Source organism: Eubalaena glacialis, chromosome 12 (genome assembly GCF_028564815.1).
Source record: "Eubalaena glacialis isolate mEubGla1 chromosome 12, mEubGla1.1.hap2.+ XY, whole genome shotgun sequence".
Classification (NCBI taxonomy): domain Eukaryota; kingdom Metazoa; phylum Chordata; class Mammalia; order Artiodactyla; family Balaenidae; genus Eubalaena; species Eubalaena glacialis.
Window position 1 is genome coordinate 15,115,491 of NC_083727.1, and position 19,084 is coordinate 15,134,574.

The 19,084-nt window shown below is 42.7% G+C and overlaps 1 protein-coding gene across 1 annotated transcript in view; it reads right to left on the reverse strand.

Moving 5' to 3' along the window:
• Positions 1 to 19,084, reverse strand: part of AKAP12 (A-kinase anchoring protein 12) — a 97,201-nt gene that overhangs the window by 25,231 nt on the left and 52,886 nt on the right. Inside the window, exon 2 of the mRNA XM_061206776.1 lies at positions 17,588 to 17,702. Within this exon, the coding sequence (XP_061062759.1) occupies positions 17,588 to 17,702 (115 nt within the window). The remainder of the gene's footprint in view (positions 1 to 17,587; positions 17,703 to 19,084) is intronic.

Below are 19,084 nucleotides of genomic sequence, written 5' to 3' on the forward strand. Positions count from 1 at the left end.
TTCACAAATTGCTTCAATAACAGTGAGGGTCTGGTGTGTGTGAAACGTTGCTGGAGCTAACGGTCCCTGTGCAGTCCATAGAGTTAAGGGGTCCGGGCAGCTCCACATTCCTCTCTTCCGCCACCTCACCCCCAACCCTCGAGAGTCCTAGCTGTGCAAATCATGGATAAAGCCGACCCTGAAGGCTGCATTTAATGTAGACCACTCTACATTAAATGAGTGGTCTACAGCCTTCCCAAGCGTGTGTATCGGCCTGGGCTACCTCCGGGATCTGAGCTCCCAGCTCGGCATCATTTCTCAGCACCAGCAGTTGGGGACCGCAGATGGCTATCATCCGGTGCCACCTCAAATACACATATTCAAGTTCTGGGTGCATCTGTTGACACTCACCTTGCTTGGCTGTGCCACCAGCTCCTTTGCTTTCTAAAAGTCCAAATTCTAACAATAGGACAGGCATCAGCTGTTCGCCTGAGCTGAATGGAAGAAACATCACTAGTTACAAATGCAAGGTCCAGGGCTTCCCTGGTGGCGCAGTGGTTGAGAACCCGCCTGCCAATGCAGGGGACACGGGTTCGAGCCCTGGTCCCGGAAGATCCCACATGCTGCGGAGCAACTAAGCCCGTGCGCCACAACTACTGAGCCTGCGTGCCCACAGCCTGTGAGCCACAGCTACCGAAGCCCGCACACCTAGAGCCCGTGCTCTGCAACAAGAGAAGCCACTGCAATGAGAAGCCCGCACACCGCAATGAAGAGTAGACCCCGCTCGCCGCAACTAGAGAAAGCCTGTGTGCAGCAACGAAGACCCAAGGCAGCCAAAAATAAATAAATAAAAAATAAAATTTAAAAAGGTAAATGTATCGCTATTCAGCTTTGGTGCATAAACTTTCTGTTTCTTTTCAAGACATTGGTGAAGACAGTGACACAGCCCGTTTGATATTCTTGGAGTGGTGGTTTAAACCAGGAGGCAGAGCAAGGGATCACGTGGCAAGTTGTTGCCTCTCTTAGCAGACAGTCCTCCTTTGACCTCCATCCACCTTGAAGAGTAATCAAGGACAGGGCATGTGGCACGGCTGCCCGATAAGCCGCTGTGTGTCTTGGATTTACAAAGAAAGGTCATCAATCAGGATAAAAGCTGGAGTAAAGATCAGACTTGAGGTCAGTGTACAATGCAGGCAACTTTCTTTGGTTACCACTTTCATTCCCTGTTTGCTTGTTTTTGTTACATCAGAATTTTTAGAGGAAGACGTCATCACCAAAGCAAAAATGATGGGAAAATGTTTACCAATATCATAAATGGGTGGATGACAAAAAAGTGTTTTCCCAAAACTTCATGGTTCATTCAACAAATATTTACCAAGTTTTTGCTCCACGTTAATTATGCTAAGCCCCTAGGGATACAATTGGATACAGTCCTTGACCTCGGAGAGCTCAGTCTTGGGTGGTAGACACACCCAAAGGAAGAAGTAGGCACGCTCCAGTTTAACCCACCTCAGGTAACATCTCTGCTAGCCTCTGAAAGGATGGGGGATGTGAGGGGATAGCCCTACCTGAGGCCCAGAGGAAGGCAGTCCCACAGAGGGAACAGCATGTGGAAAGGCATGCCGGAACACAACATTTAGGGAATATAAGTGAGTTCTTTATAGCTACAGGCTCAGAGTCTACTTGGGGAGACCAGGAGAAGGGAGGGACAGAGGTGATAACTGGAAATGAGACAAGAAAGATTACATTGGAGGCCAGATTATGAAGGGCTTTGAATGACATCGTAAGAACTTTGTAACAAATAACCCAGTTTAAAAATGGATCAGGAATTCCTCAGCGGTCCAGTGGTTAGGACTCAGCGCTTTTACTGCCGTGGCCCAGGTTCAATCCCTGGTCAGGGAACTAAGATTCCACAAGCTGTGCAGCGTGGCCAAAAAAAAGAAAGGATGAAGGATCTGAGTAGACGTTCCTCTAAGGTAGATAACACAAATGGCCGAGGAGCACGTGAAAAGATGCTCAACATCGTGAGCCATTAGGAAAATGCAAATCAAACCCCACAATGAGGTATCAATTCACACTCACTAGGATGGCTGTAATCAAAAAGACAGACAATATAACAAAGAAAGGAGAAACTGGACCCTCATACGTTGGTAGTGGGAATGTAAAAGGTGCAGCTGCTTTGGAAAACAGTCTGGCGATTCCTCAAAATGTTAAACATAGATTTACCGTATGACCCAGCAATTCCACTCCTAGGTATATACCCAAGAAAAGTGAAAACCTACGTCCACACAAAAACTTGTACAAGAATATTGGTAGCAGCATTATTTATAGCAGGCATAAAAGTAGAAGCAACCCAAATGTCCATCAACTGATGCATGGAAGAATAAAATCTGGTTTATCTTTCCAATGGAACATTATTCAGTAACAAAAAGAACTGAACTATTTATACATGTTATAACATGGAGAACCACTGAAAAAATATTGCTAAGTGAAAGAAGCTAGTCACAAAAGAGCACACAGTGACATATTATTTAATTCCATTAGGAACAAGCAAATCTATAAAGACATAAAGTGCACTAGCGGTTACTCAGAACCGAAGAGCTGGAAAGACTGCTAACAGGTAAGGGGGTTCTTTACGAGGAAATGAAAATGTGCTAAAATTGATTGTGGTGATGGTGGTACAATTCTGTGAATATACTAAAAACCACTGACATGTATACTTTTTTTTTTTTTTTTTGTGGCTGCATTGGGTCTTCATTGCTGCATGCAGGCTTTTTCTAGTTGCGGCGAGCGGGGGTTACTCTTCGATGCGGTGCGCGGGCTTCTCATTGTGGTGGCTTCTCTTGTTGTGAAGCACGGGCTCTAGGTGCGCAGGCATCAGTAGTTGTGACACGTGGGCTCAATAGTTGTGGCTTGCAGACTCAGTAGTTGTGGTGCACGGGCTTAGTTGCTCCGCAGCATGTGGGATCTTCCTGGACCAGAGCTCAAACCCTGCATTGGCAGGCGGATTCTTAACCACTGCGCCACCAGGGAAGTCCCAGACATTATACTTTAAATGGATCAATTGCATGGTATGTGAATATTTCATTAAAGCTGTTTTTTTAAGAAAAAAAAAAGAATTTTGTATGAGTTCTGGAGGCTGCAGGGAACCATTGGAGGTTTTAGAGCAGAGTTGGTGGCACAAAATTTGAACTGTGATTTAGAAAAAGTAACCAGGCAGTAATGACAAGGAGGAAGATGCTCTAGAAATAAAATTGATGGAAACCGTGGTGACCAAGGAGAGGAAGGAGTCAAAAGTTACATCACCCACTGTTGGATAAAGGAAGGCAGCAGCAGCCACGTGCATCTCTGAGATCATCGGAATGGCATGAGGCAGGTGAAGTCAAAGGTCTGGAACCCTGAGGAAGAGGAATCTGAAGAAGGGCTCTGACAATGGACAGAGATTAGCGGCCATCAAGGAGAAAATGGCATCAGAAGCCCAAAGTGGAGAGGATTAGGAGATGGAAACAGTCGGACACAACTCACAAAAGTGGTGACTCAGGATGAGAGCTGAGGAAGCCGCGCAGTCAGGGGAGGCTGGACTAGTGGACAAAACGCTGCAATAAAGACAAAGACCAAGACACCAGGGTCAGCACTGACACGATGTTCATTAACTTCTTTTTTTTTTTTTAAAGGTTTCACATTTATTTATTTATTTATTTATTTATTTATTTATTTATGGCTGTGTTGGGTCTTCGTTTCTGTGCGAGGGCTTTCTCTAGTTGCGGCGAGCGGGGGCCACTCTTCATCGCGGTGCGCGGGCCTCTCACTATCGCAGCCTCTTGTTGCGGAGCACAGGCTCCAGACGCGTAGGCTCAGTAGTTGCGGCTCACGGGCCTAGTTGCTCCGCGGCATGTGGGATCTTCCCAGACCAGGGCTCGAACCCGTGTCCCCCGCATTAGCGGGCAGATTCTCAACCACTGCGCCACCAGGGAAGCCCTCATTAACTTCTTCCAAGGGGGCGTGAGTATTTAACCCAAAACTGAGCATCGTCGGGAACTGTCGACTTGGACTCACACCAAATCCAGCCCCCGCCCATCACCCCATCCTTCCGTTTTCTTTTCACCCCAGTTTCACGCTCGGAGGAAGATAAACCCAAACCCAGTGAGGTCACTTTTCCTCTGGCTGGAAAGGGCAGGTGAGATCTAAAGGAGCGTCTATGCACTGTCACTCCTTTAAAATGCTTCAGAGATAATCTCAGGTTGAGTCAGAAGCTGCTGCAAACTAATAACCATGAAGAAGATGAATATATACACTGAATTAAATGCATTGGGCAGGTTCTCCTGGGCTCAGTGTATTTTCAAGTCTCTGCTGCTCTGCTATGAACACAGACAAATACCAGCTAATTGGATTTTACGGTCCAGTTGAGTTGGACATGTTTGTGTAGACATGGTTATTTTGATTCAAAATCCTCAAGGCAAATAATCTGAAGACTCGCTCCTCAAAGGGACTATTGTAATACAATAGAAAAGCTAAGGGGGATTTAAAAGTCACTTAACAAGATAATTTATCCAAAAAAAAGAAAAAAGAAAAAAAAAATCAGGCAAGGGGAAAATTATTAAAAAACTCAATCCAAGTAATAAAAGTGATGCAGAATAAGTTTATCTCTCCTCTTATTGAGTTCACATGTTTTTATATTTTTTGCTTTGGCAATTCTGCTTTTATTAGCTATACCAAATGAAAGTATAGATTTACGTATGAAAATTTAACTGCTTGGGACATATAGTATTTAAAGAACCTAAGTGTCCCAATACTAGGAAAATAGTACATTTAACTCTTCATTGGACTATCTGGCAAAACAACATGTTTGCAGCAGTTAATGACAAGGAGAAATGCTGACATTGATAGAGAAAGCCACACACCTCTTTGTTCAGTATATAAACTATATATTCAATATAATCTTAGCTTTGCTTTCTAAAATGCATATATATCTGCACATACGTGAGGGTGAGAAAAAAAAGAGCCCAGAAAGAAAACTAACAAAAGCCAACCATAGTGGAATTATGGGCAATTTCTGCCCTGATATTTTCCTACACTTTACACATCTTCTACAACAACCTCTGTTACTTTCACGGTTAGAATGCAGGCACATTTGACATCCAGCTAGGGGTTGCACGGGGTGGTCCAGCACTGCCGGACTTTGAACCTTAGAGCAATACCTCCGATTTTCCATTAAAAATGCAAGGCAGTCTAAACCATGATCAACTCCCAATCATGGAATATATAAACTAGCAAGCTGAAAGCAGATTAAAGTCAAAGTGTGATCTTTTAAAAATTAGGAAATAAGCAAAAAGGTGTTTCATTACCAAATTTGGTCAAGTATTTGCATAGATTTCAAATTCTTTCCTGAGTGCCTTGTGTTCAACTCTTCTATTCCTCTTAGGACTCTGAACTCTCGTCTTTGGTTTAGTCTAAAAAAGATTCCAAAGTGTTGAAAAACTAGTTGTAGTTCTGGTTCTTCTGATAGCAATGTGGCCGGGGTAAAATATTCTTTTAAATCTCTGGGCTTCAACTGACGGGAGAATAAATACACCACCCATGCTAATGTTATTCTGAGGTGCAAATAAAGGTTAGCCTCAGCACTACTGAGTGTATTCTAAAAGCATAATAAATGTTAGCTATTATGCTTACTTTAAACTATACATTCCCCCATGGGGTAAAAATTAGTTCATGGTTCATCTTACTCTTTATATATGAAGCACAGATTTTATATATATATATGTGTGTGTGTGTGTGTGTGTGTGTGTGTATATGTATATGTATATGTATATATATACATACATACATATTTAGATAGATATAGATATTACATAAACTGATATACAGTATATCTCTTCTATTAAAATTTTAGGCGGGGGGGGGGGACAGTTCGGGAAAAAAATGTCTGAAAAGACTCAGTGGGGCAGGGCAGCAGTAATGAAAAGAAGGTTGAGAAATACTGCTTTAAATATAGTTAAGCCTCATTTTAAAAAGTCCTTTGAAAAATACTTCTGTAAAAAGCAAGAATACCCTTTATCATCAATTTCTCAGAAATGCATCCTAATAAGAGAAGCATCATCTTGCACTAAAAGTAATTAACCTGAGGCTCCCTCTCGATTTTTCAGAAGAGAATGAGACAATCTTTGATTTGTCTGAAGTCTTTCTCAAAAGGAGTGGGAGCGAGGGGCCAGCTGAAGGTTCACACTGGGAAGAAATAAAGATAATTGCCTACCCAAGACCCACTGACATTCCACAGCTGCCCATCTGAATTGTGATGTGAGCCCGTCAGCAAGCCACATGCAAGACTTCAAATTTTCTTTCTTTTTTTGGGTGCCCAGCATGACTTGCAGGATCTTAGTTGCCTCCCGGGCAGTGAAAGCGCCAAGTCCTAACCACTGGACTGCCAGGGAATTCCCGACTTTAAATTTTCCGGTAGTCACATTAAAAAGAATAAAAATAAACACTTGAGGTTAATTTTAATATATTTTATCAAACCCAGTATGTCCAGTTACGTCAATAGGTACTCAATAAGAAAAATTATTAGGGAAATATTTTACATTCCTTTTTTGTACTATTTCACATGTAGAACACATCTCAAATAGGATCAGCCACATTCCAAGGGCTCAACAGCCACATATGGCCAGAGCACAACTTCTAAAACTACAAAAATAACTGAACATCCCTCCTTTATGCTAACTCATTTCCCAATGACAATTCATGTGGGATCTTAGTTCCCCGACCAGGGGTACAACCTGCACCCCCTGCATTGGAAGCGCGGAGTCTTAACCACTGGACCGCCAGGGAAGTCCCCTGCAATGACAATTCTAGCCCTGCTTCCATCTCCTTGCCTCCTGGACAGAAACAACCAAGCTATCCAATCACAGAACTGCCCTTACTTCAGCATCCAATCTAGAGATGACTCCTTTGTTGTCTCAGAATCATCCAGCATAAGCCCAAATCCTATAATAAAGTCCTCCCACCTCCCACATTACTCCATTACTGAGCCACCCATGCTAGAATCTTCCCTTGGTGCAGCAGGCTAAATAAACCTAACTTGGTCTGACTACACATGAGTTCCTGCTGGTCTCTAAGCGGCAAGGAATTAAATTGCCATCAATAGATTTAACTGGTACATCTGTCTCTTTCATTATCTCTTAATTTGAGTTAATATATTCGAATCTATTATTTTCCCAGCAACTTTTACTGTAATCATACACAATGATAAAGTGCTTAAAATGACTTTTTTTTTTTTTTTACTTAAAAGTTCAGCTAGTATATTTAGACTGGCTTCAAAAATAATTGCAAAGCAAAAATTTACACTTGCAGGAGTAATAAATTTATTTAACCTGTAGTCACGTGAATTAAAATTTACTTGTAAAGACAACTTTTCTACAAATCTAGAGTGTGATCGTTAAAAGTACATCTTTTTTTAAAGTCAAGGTAGAATTCACTGCCTAGACAAAGACCAAATTCTGGATGACAGAATTTACTTCTAATCCCTCCAGAAAACATAGTCCTGCTCACCAAAATTTATTGCATAAACTCCAAGGTCATGGGAATTCCCTGGCGGTCCAGTGGTTAGGACTCCCAGCTTTCACTGCTGAGGGCCCAGGTTCAATCTCCCTGGTCGGGGAACTAAGATCCCGCGAGCCACTCAGCACAATCCAAAAAAAAAAAAAAAAAGGAATGAATGTTTAGAACAAAAAAATCAGTTCTTAGAAATTAAAAATATAGTGACAAGATGAAATCTATTCTCGAGGACATTCTCCAAGAGTAAAGAGATACAAACTAGAGAAAAAAAAAGTTTTACTTAGAACCATTCTAGAAGTTCTGAAATCTGAATAACAGTAATCTCGAAAAGAGAGCAAAGAAAAAGAGGGAAATGGAAGACATAACTTCCTACAAATGAAGTGCATGAGTTTCTAGACGGAAAGAGGTCACACGAACCCAGCATGTTGAATAAGTGGATTCACATGAAGATCCATCATTGTTAGATCTTCCGAACTCCGTGAGATAATGAGCTATCCGAGGGATTAAGATCAGAATAGCATCAGATGCCAATAGTAATACATTTATCAAGATGACATTGATAGAATCCTACTGTGTTAGAACACTGATCAGAAATTAACACAACTGGGGGAACGGTCAGGGCCAAGATTTGACACGCGTGAGGAAGACATCACATTTCCGTACACTGAGCTTACTAAGTGAGGCCACAGAGCTTGAGGTGAATCCCGGGGGCTCTTCAAGAGGCTGCTTAGGGGCAAACCGTGGCTCTGATAAGGAGACCTTTTCGACCTTCCACTTTATTTACAACTAACAATGACTTGAAAAGTGGGATTTCTCTTATTCTTATCTCTAGCTACTGTTATCATGTAAAGGCTGTTGTCTGCTTATGATCATGTTGGGTGAAGTACCAAAAGGGTGACTAAGGATTCCAGCGTTAGGAATACCAACGTGCATGGATATTTTCTTCTATTGTCTTCATTCTATTTGGCAGTAGTTCCTTTAGCAACATCCTTGATAGGCGAACTCCTTTATATACTTCTCAATAAATTTACTTCTCTCCTCCAATCAATTCTTTCAGTACGTAATCCTTGGTTTAAAGCAAACTAAGCTGTTCTCGTGTTTTAAAGAGTCTGAGAAATAAACGCTTCTTTAAAAGTGGGAATATTGAAATTAAAACCCCGTTATGCTTGGCAAGCTTCCATCAAGCACATCCATATCTGAAATATATATATCAGCCCTGGCATTTTTCTTTGAATGTGAGACAGCTTGTCTTCTCTGGGGAGGTTCTGCTTAGAAGAGAAAAGATTAAAGGAAAGACACGATAAATGTTTTCAAATACTTAGAGGGCCGCGATGTGGAAAAGGGAGGTGAGTTTGTTCTATGTAGTCCCAGAAGGCAGCACCAGAAGCAGGGAGCAGCTGCAGGAGGCATATTCTCACTCCAGTGGAATAACTGGTTTCCTTTTATGGAGAAACTCCCCAAACCTTCCCGTGTTTAAGCAGAAGAGCCTTCTGAGTGGGGGCAGGAGCCTGGCGTAGACAGCCTCAGAGTTCCTTCCCACGGAGGTTTCCTGGTCCCAAACCTGGCTTTCCAGCTGACAATCATAAAGGCAGGTGTCCCGGGCTGAACTGCATCCTCTCCGAATTTGTATGTTGAAGCTCTAAGCCCTAGCACATAAGAACGTAGCTGTATTTGGAGAGAAAGTTTCTAAAGAGGTGACTAAGTTAAAATGAGACTGTAAGGGTGGACCCGAATCCACTCTGACTGGTGCCTTATAGAAGGGGATTAGGACACATAGAGACACCAGGGATGGGCGCACACAGAGGAAAGACCAAATTCTGGATGACAGAATTTACTTCTAACCCCTCCGGAAAACATAGTCCTGCTCACCAAAATGTATTGCATAAACTCCAAGGTCATGGGAATTCCCTGGCGATCCAGTGGTGAGGACACAGTGAGGACACAGAGAGAAGCTGGCATCCACAAGCCAAGAAGAGGCTTGTGGACACAGCGAGAAGCCGGCATCCACAAGCCAAGAAGAGGCCTCAGAGAAACTAAACCTGAGGGCACCTTGATCTTGGTGAGAAAATACATTTCTGATATTCAAGCCACCCATTCTGTGATATATTATTATGGCAGCCCGAGCAAACTAATACAGCAGGATAACTTCCTGGTACTTGGTGTCAGTCTAAATACTGCATGTCCGGTTTAAGACACATTAAAGCAACCAGTTCATTCAATTAATTCAATGCAGCATATATCAGTTTTCACCAAAATAACTAATGCATGCATTGTTAACTGGGGGGCAGGGGGGACTACTTGATATCACATTGTACCGACACATTAATTACAAAAACAGTTTGTAAAAATTCAAAGTATGGTGCTCAAGAATAAGACTCAATTGATAGGCTAAAAAGTTGTAGAACTTAAGCTCAGAGAATATACCTTCCAGACATATATACAAATAAAGATCAGAGGATCTATGTTATTGAAGCATCCTTTCATATAATATAGGGACATTGTGCTCTAAAATATACATTGCCAGGACCATTTGGGGGTTGCTGTATTAGGTGAAACTGGAGCTGTTTTAAGAACGTCTTTCAGACCTAAATGTCAAAAACCTAAAGTTTTTTTTTTTTTTTTCTTTTTGGCTGCGCCGCGCAGCACGCGGAATCTTATTTCCCCCAACAGGGATTGAACCCGTATGTCCTGCAGTGGAAGCATGGAGTCTTAACCACCGGACCGCCTAGGAAGTCCCCTAAAGGATTTTTATTAAATAAATAAAATGCTAAATTTAATGTTTCCTTTCTTGGCTTAGTTACCATTAGAAAACCATTAACTGCCTCGATCCCTCCAAGGGAAAGGGTCTGAATCTTGGTATGTTACTTGGACAAGCTATAGGCCATCTTACCTAGGCTCCTCCTCAAGTGGGCCAGAGCATCCATCCTATTCATGGGTGCCCTGGAGTAGCCTCAAAATTACAGCCATTTATAGGTAAGTCTTTGCAGTAATTTAAGATTAACTGACAGTCTTTAGGGCATTTATCAACATCTTGCACTCATTCTGGGCCAGAACCAACCCCTAATTACATGATTCTGATCTCCTCCCATGTAGGGGGAGAAAAACGTTACTTTGTGGCCACATTTATGAAGCTCCTTATCTTTCTTTCATACCTAAATAATTACATATGGAGACATTCTTGAATGTTTTCCCCTCCTGAACTTTTTTTTTTTTTAATTTACTTATTTTTGGCTGTGTTGGGTCTTCGTTGCTGTGCGCGAGCTTTCTCTAGTTGTGGTGAGCGGGGGCTACTCTTCGTTGCGGTGCGCGGGCTTCTCATTGCGGTGGCTTCTCTTGTTGTGGAGCACGGGCTCTAGGCGCGTGAGCTTCAGTAGCTGTGGCATGTGGGCTTCAGTAGTTGTGGCTCGCGGGCTCTAGAGCGCAGGCTAGGTAGTTGTGGCGCACGGGCTTAGTTGCTCTGCGGCATGTGGGATCTTCCCGGACCAGGGCTCGAACCCGTATCCCCTGCATTGGCAGGCGGATTCTTAACCACCGCACCACCAGGTAAGTCCCCTTTTGAATTTTTTGTTCATTAAAGTAAAAACTTCAAATCTAGAAGATGGCTTTTAAGATCAAACTAAAAAGAAAAAACATAAAAGTGTTTTTATAAAAAGGCATAATGAAATTGCCAAGTAGATTCCCACCTGCCTAAAGTCACTTGCATATCTTCAACAGTTAATCCATCATTGGCTTTGTAATGCCTATATTACCAGTACTGCTGATGGGACTCAGTCACAGAATTTCAGAGATGGACGAGGATGTTCATTTTACAGATGAAAACTGCTGCTCAATGAGATAAAGGGATGTATTCAAGGTCACACAGAAAAACACTGAGAAAAGCAGTCTCGCCTGTGTTTTACTCTCCTGGAATGAACTGATTACAAAACGGAGGGAGGATGGATAGAAGTCTTACTCCTTCCTTCACCCAGCCCACCCCAAATTTTCAAGTTAGAACAAAAGTAAAGGTTCATTGCACTGTCAGACTTAAATAGACTTCAGAGGGAAAAAAGCTCTATACAGCTTGGATGTTAGTTACTGAAAAATAAATCTGTGTTTCTTTAAAGATGAAAGCAGTAGAGTATTTGTACCAGAAATTTGTCAATGACATAACTAATTTCAGAGAGGCATGCTAAAAATATTGCTGTGGAGCAGAGGACTGAATTAAAACCAGTTCCCAGAAAGTGCAGACTGTAGGACTTTTGCCTAAGTTCAAGGCCTATTTTGTGAGTGTTTCAAAACATTACAAAACAGGATACAGCTTGAGAAAATGTCATGTATTAATATTGTATTTGAAGTACCAAAGGGTTGGAAGGGAGACCCCTCTCTGTCTATCCAGCCCTCATATTTGATAGCATCACTGGGCGTTCTTATTTAGTTGCAGGCAGGTCAGGGTCTGATTTCATGTTTCCAGGCAACAACACCTGGATAACCAATGGTGGGCACTGTGAGAGCCCGGCACTGAAAAGTACCAGCTTTGTCAGTGCTGATGCAACAAAGGAAAAGGAGCCTTGGATACATCTAGAAAGCTCTGGTATTTACATAGGGAATGAATTGATATAAAGGGAAAAGCAAACAGATCCTCCTCTCCCATATGAGTGAAAATGTAATATTGTTAACTCTAACTTAAAACTGTGCCTTCACTTACTCAAATATTTTTTTGAGCACTTACTATGTGTCAGACACTGTTCTAGGCTCAGGGGATTCAACACTGAAACATATAGATCCCACCCCGACCCCCCATCCCACGAAATGTCTGCTCTCATGGTTCTTATATTTTAGCAGAGGTGGGAGGGAAGAGACAGGCATACTAAACGCCAGATGTTGACAACTGATGTAGAGAAAAATAAAGGAGGCATGGAGGGTAGTATTTGTGCAGCACACATGTCTTCATGAGAATACTAACAAGGTACCAATTATGTCACAAATTGAAGGAGAAAAGGGATTGACTCATAAAAACATTTCTTCCCAGTTGGGAAAACTGTATCACAGAAAAACAAGTATTTCGGAGGGTCATCTTTTAACAGAAACCTAGAGCAGCACTTGGGGTACTCATTCTTCACATAAAGTTATTAAATGATCAAAAAGCAAAGAAGAACAACTTGTAACTCCCGAATGGATTTTCTGTAAGGTAACAAGATCCACGGGGAGGGCTGTGATCGCTTGGCAGTAATCTCCGGCCTTCCCATATCCCAAAGGCACTGTACACCAGAAGCTGCCAGGTTCAAACAGCAAATACAATAAAGGCCAAGACAGTGACATTCAGCACCGTTAGAAACATGAAATTCTCCACAGTGCTGCAGATTCAGCTTCTAGATAACTGAGCAACGGCTCCTCCATTTTTGTTACTGTATCTGCAGGGAAAATATCAGGACGTAGAAGAGTAGAACCTTGAGAAGGATAAGGAACACACTCTCTTAAAGACTTCCGCTTTAAGTGACAAGATTTTTTTGGCGCGGGGGCTATTTTTTCTTGGGGGTGAGAGGATGTTTTCCAGGCTCGCCTCCCAGGTCAGAGAAACCACGTGCAGTGATTCACGTGCGTAGTTCCTTAAGCAGCCGCCTCACCATGCTGCTCAGCAGAGCAAAGCCTGTTGCCCCGCTTTGCTGGCTGATGCTTGCGGCTGACCCCCGAGTAGCAAATGCCAAGGGCAGAGCTCCCAGCTGCAGCTGCTGGTGTAAATGCCCTCACTCAGGGTATGCAAATAGTATAAGGCATATGTGGACAAAAATTCAAAAACCAAGGAGACGACCACCATTGTGTGTTTGTTTCACACAAGCAAATGTGACCTGTGAAGGATGGAGAAAACATAACATTCACAAGCTTTACAATGTTTGCTGTAGCTACTCTGCAGAAAGACAAATCTCAAAGAACCCCAAAAATAACTGCCTTGTAAATGATATATTCAAATGTACTAAGATCACAGTCACACGATTAACTCGTATATGGCAATGAGTTCAGTAGGCACTTTAACAAATACGTTATTATCAAAATAAAGATGTCTCGGGACTTCCCTGGTGGCGCGGTGGTTAAGAATCCACCTGCCAATGCAAGGGACACGGGTTCAAGCCCTGGTCCAGGAAGATGCCACATGCCACAGAGCAACTAAGCCCGTGCACCACAACTACTGAGCCTGCATGCCACAACTACTGAAGGCCGTGCTCCTAGAGTCCATGCTCCACAACAAGAGAAGTCACCTCAATGAGAAGCCCACGCACCAAAATGAAGAGTAGCCCCAGCTCGCCGCAACTAGAGAAAGCCCACGTGCAGCAACGAAGACCCAAAGCAGCCAAAAATAAACAAATAAATTAATTAAAAAAAAAGAGGTCTTATGTTTTTTGATTTTGTAATACTTAATTTCCCCATCTGTTTGGAAAGAAAATAATCTGCCCAACAGATACTAAGACTGAATCAAAAAAAGAAAAATCTAAAAGTTTTAATTTGCAAAAATTTGAAATCTAAAGTTGGACCCGGACTGAGATATAATGTTTTAAAAATCATTCTTGTTCAGGCACCCATAGAAACTCATAGAAAACCATATAAACGATAGACTATAGAACAAACGATAATCTGGGTTGGGAGGGGTCTTTTTTTTTCCATCTTTCCAGCAGAAGAGATTAAAATCAGCAGAAGCAGATTTTCCACAAAACTAATGGCACTTGTGCAGCCCCTGTGAATGCTAGGCATGGCATGGCTGGATAGAACTCTCTGGTTGGGAAAAGGCTGTATTTCTGTATAAGAATTGTGATAAATGATAAATCGCCTAAAAAGAACTCAGAAAAAAGGGACTAACTCCAAGGCTAAAGTAATTTGTTGTGAATTCTTTTTTTTTTCATTTTAATAAATATTTGTTTTCATGCCTGACTGTATACTCTCTAAAAGATGGCCCCTGAAATTATATGATCTTCAAGCTCCCTCCAAAACACACACACACACACACACGTGTGTGTATATATATATATCTATATATAGAGATATATATGTGTGTGTGTGTGTGCGTATATATATATCTGAACCCTACTGCATAGTTTTGAAAATATTTAATAAGCAGGTCCCTTTTTCTGTCATTTAAAGAAAGTTTACAAGGAAATAGGATTTCATTTTCACTATAGGAAGAGGATTGGTTCTGAATTACCAGTATTTATGGTTTCAGAAAGAGAGCAAGTCAAGGTAGAAGAATATTTTGCATTCTACATTTGTCTAAATATTGTCTGTCACTTTAAATTAAAAGCCCTCGAGCAGGAATGCCCCTCATTTGTAGTTTTCTCCCATCCAACAATCCACCTATGGCAGGACCAAATTCCACTGCTGGCCAATCCTCCCAGGGACCAGGATGGCTCAGAGCTTTCCTTACTGAAGTGGGCAAGAGTAGAAACAAAGGCCCACCAAATCCGACAAATAAGCATTACATACCAAATTATGCCTTCATTTACGTTACAGTAAGCTGCCATGTAGAACATGGATTCCTAGAAATACATAAAATCTAACCACAGGTTATCACCTATGTCAAAAGAAAAGCATGAAAAAATACTGTTTAATACTTTAACATAAAGAATTTTCTGCATTTGCATTGCTAGGCAGACAAAATAGGAAAAGAAAAAATAATAAAAACAAGTATACCAGGCTGCCTCAGAGACACCCTAACAACAAGCCAAAGCAATAACAGTTCTGCTTAAAACAGTAAAAGCTCAGCCCAAAGGCAGAGCCTCCGGAAATGCCTCTGGAAGGTGGTCTCTGCAGCCCTGGGCCACATGGGGGTCCTTTCTAGGCCCCCAGGCCTTTTCAGGATCTTGTGAAGGACAAGGTATATTAATTACCACTCTTCCTGCGAGAGGCATCAGTATTTGCTCAGACCCCCAAGGCCATGGTAGGCTCAGGGAGACAATGGAATAATCACAGGGTGGGAACAGAGTCACTTTCCGTAAAAATCAGTGTTTAAACACATGGCTGAAAAGTGAAAGAAACTACATCTGGACTAAACGAAGATAGCCAGTGGATCTCCAGTAAACAGGCCACAGATTAGACAGGATTTCCACGCTACCTAGGATTGTATGGAAACAAGGGCATCGACTGAAGCCCCTCCCTTCTCTTATCAACACTCCACACCAGATCTGATAAAAAGGCCTGGCCCGACACTCCCTTGGGGGCATATTTCAGTGATCCCACATTGCCAAAATACTTTCTGAAGCCACTCGCCTTTCAGAAGAGCCCTCCGACCCAGCGCATTTTCCCTTCTGGGTTTTCATTCTACCCCTTGCTCAGACGATGCCATCCCAGTGGGCAAGCCTGTGGACGTGCCCCGCACAGCGGGTGAGAGCTCGTGCTTGGAAAGCTGCTGATCTGGGTTTGAATCGAGATAGGACCTGTCTCACAGGGTTACTGCTAGAGGCCATACTGCACAAAAGGCACAGTTCCAGGACCCATAATAAAAGCTTGTGAAGTGTTGGCTGTTCTTATTCTCCTCCCTTCGGCTGGCAGCCCCTGTCCCAACAAATCTAAACCTAACCTCCCCTCAGTCCCCAGACCTTATCCCACCCCCTGACCTCAAACGAGGGCTCCTCCAGAACTCGGAGCAGCTCTCATCTCTTGCAAAATTCATTAGATAATCAACATGTTGCCTTGTCTTAACCTTTTTTTTTTTTTTTTTTTTTTGGCCACGCGGCATGTGGGATCAAACCGACCAGGGATCAAACCCGTGCCCCCTGCATTGGAAGCCTGGAGTCTTAACCACTGGACCACCAGGGAAGTCCCCCTTAGTTTCATCTTAGGGAGCCTTCCATAGACTAGCTTGTCTCCCCTGATGGATCGTTTCTTAGCTTTCTTCATCCTCCCTGAAGCACGGGGCACGGTGGCTTGCCCATCCATGGAAGGCTCCGAAACGGCTGTGGCTTGATTTGATTCAAAAGTTATCATGGGAAGGACAGAGCGTGGGACTCTGGAATTTGAGTTGGGGCCGTTCCAATTACTTTGGTAGAAATTATTTGAAACTCTCGCACTAGGTCGTGCAGATCCTCTTTCTGTGAGGCTGTATGTATTTCTAGCTTTATATGGTGCCTGTGGTGCTATAGAAAGATCAGGATTCCCACCAACTTCAAAAGCAGCCCCCTGCTTGCAGCAGCTCCACAGGGGCATTGAACACGAGGAGAAACAGGTTCCACATGTTAGAAGAATCTCATCTCAACGAGGCAATGGCCAGTCTCCTTTCACAAGACTTTCCCTTCATTTGTCTTATTCACATTACATGTAAGCATGAGTTCACTGTATGGAAAATGATCATTCTGAGCCTCTTCAACAGCAGTGGTTAAATGATTCCTTTATGACTAAATGGAACAACGAGACAAGAAACAGGAACAGAGGAAGGTTCTTCTCCAACACGTGGCCTTCGCAAGAGACCTACTTGTCAAGGCGCTTGATTCTGACCCCCAGGTGTAGTCCCCAACCCCTCCATGGGCTGAAATCAAACCAGTGATAGCGTGGTCACAGATGTGCTTTCCAATAACCACCTCTTGAGGATCTCTGGGCTCAAGAGCTATAACACATGCAGCATACCACAGTTTGGGCAAAGATGTATGCACCTTGAAATGTACACTACCAGAAAAATCTTCGCAAGGCCAGTAGGCTACTCTAGAGTGAGAGATACTGACTCTGAAAGCAACCAAGACTTCAGCATTTCCAACAAGAATTCACATTCGACATCAGACAAGTAGTTGGAATAAGGCAACAATAACAACAACAACAAAAAGATCATGAAGTTTCAGGTAAGGATGCCTGAGAAAAAGGAAAAACAACTTCACTTCCGATACCCAAGCGTTACTATAAGCTCCCACGGGGCTATGCAAATGGCCAGATAAATACTTCTTTTTGCAATCAATTGATTGCTTTTGTTGTCAACATCACCCACCCCCAGGTAGGATGACAGTGCCCATTCTACCCAGGCCTGTTTTTATTGTCCTGCGGGGATCCGTTGCAGGTGTTGTTTGTTCTCCAGCCCCGGTTCTGCCCAGCCCCCGGCAAGGTGACTTACCATCTGTGACAGTGACTTCCTCCGCCTGGCCATTCAGGGCTCCCTCCTGGAGGCCGAGCTCTCCTTGCTCGGCTAAGCCGTTCACAGTGGACAGCTGACCATTCTTCTGTAGTAGCTACAGGGAAGACAGAACCATGTAAACTTAATTTCAATCTTCACAACCAAGTTAGAAACGATACTGTAAGTTCGAGAATATAAATCATTTAGAGGAGAAATACAGAGAAATGGAGGGCTAGTGACAGTGAGGATTTAAGTCTTTTTTTTTTTTTTTTTTTGTCTGAATGATCCAGCTATCTTACAAAAGATACAAGGAGCTATGAGCAAGCAGACAGGACTCTGTATCTGGATAAAGGTACACACCATTCATGCATTCGTTCACTCTTCTGAAAAACCAGGCACAGGCCTGATACACAACACCCATCATTCCAGGCCTGTTTGAGATTTCACAACGACTAAGTCAGGTGTGGTCCCAGACACTTTGAGCTTACAAACTACTGTGGAAGGCAGACAGCCCTCAGAAAAATATTTTTTACTTTAAAATAATGTTTCCTTGTGATTAGACACAAGTTATGCATATTTGGCTGGAATATATATCTAAGCGACAATGTGTCCTTCTCGGGGAAGAGGGCAGACATTTAAATAAATAATTACTGAATTGCAGCTATGGAAACTGTCACGAAGAAGGAATACACACAGCAAATGACAACAAACAGAGGGCCATGACCTAGGCCAGGGCGTCGTGAAGGCTTCTCTGAGGAAGTAAAGGTAAAGCTGAGATCTAAGATGCCAGCAAGGGGTATGTGAGCAAAAGGTAAAGGGGAGGCAAGTGAGAAGGCCCCGTGGTTCAAAGGCCAGTGTATCCAGAGCCAGGTGAACAAAGAAGAGACACCTAACATGTGTGTTCATGAGTCATTGTATTTTCCTTAAAAATATTACTAAAACGGTGGTTTACAATCGTCCCCATAGGATAGCCCGTGCAATTGACATCATCAGATGCAAAAACAGTAGACATATAGACATGCCCAGTTTGTTTTTTTTTCTGCCCCAGGGCTTGCAGGATCTTAGTTCCCCAACCAGGGATTGAACCCGGGCCCACAGCAGTGAAAGCGTGAGTCCTAACCACTGGACTGCCAGGGAATTCCTAAGACATGCCCTAATTTTTTAAATCCTGAGAATATAGATAAAAAGTTTTAAGCCAAATAAAAATCGTACAATAACCGCTAGGAACCTAAGGATTTCAACAATGCTTTATGGTCCACATACATTTCTCATTTTCCTTAAAACCAACTTAGCGAGGTGCTAGTGTTTCCATTTTACAGATGAAGACACTGAGACTCAAAGTGATTACAGAGGGGAAGGCTGGCTGGCCACGCGTCCCACAGCTCAGCCATGGCCTGAAGGCCAGGGCTCACCACCAACTACTTCCAGAGATTTTTCTTTTTCTTCTTCTTCTTTTTTTTAATATACAGATAGTTTCTTTTTTTTTTTTTTTTTTAG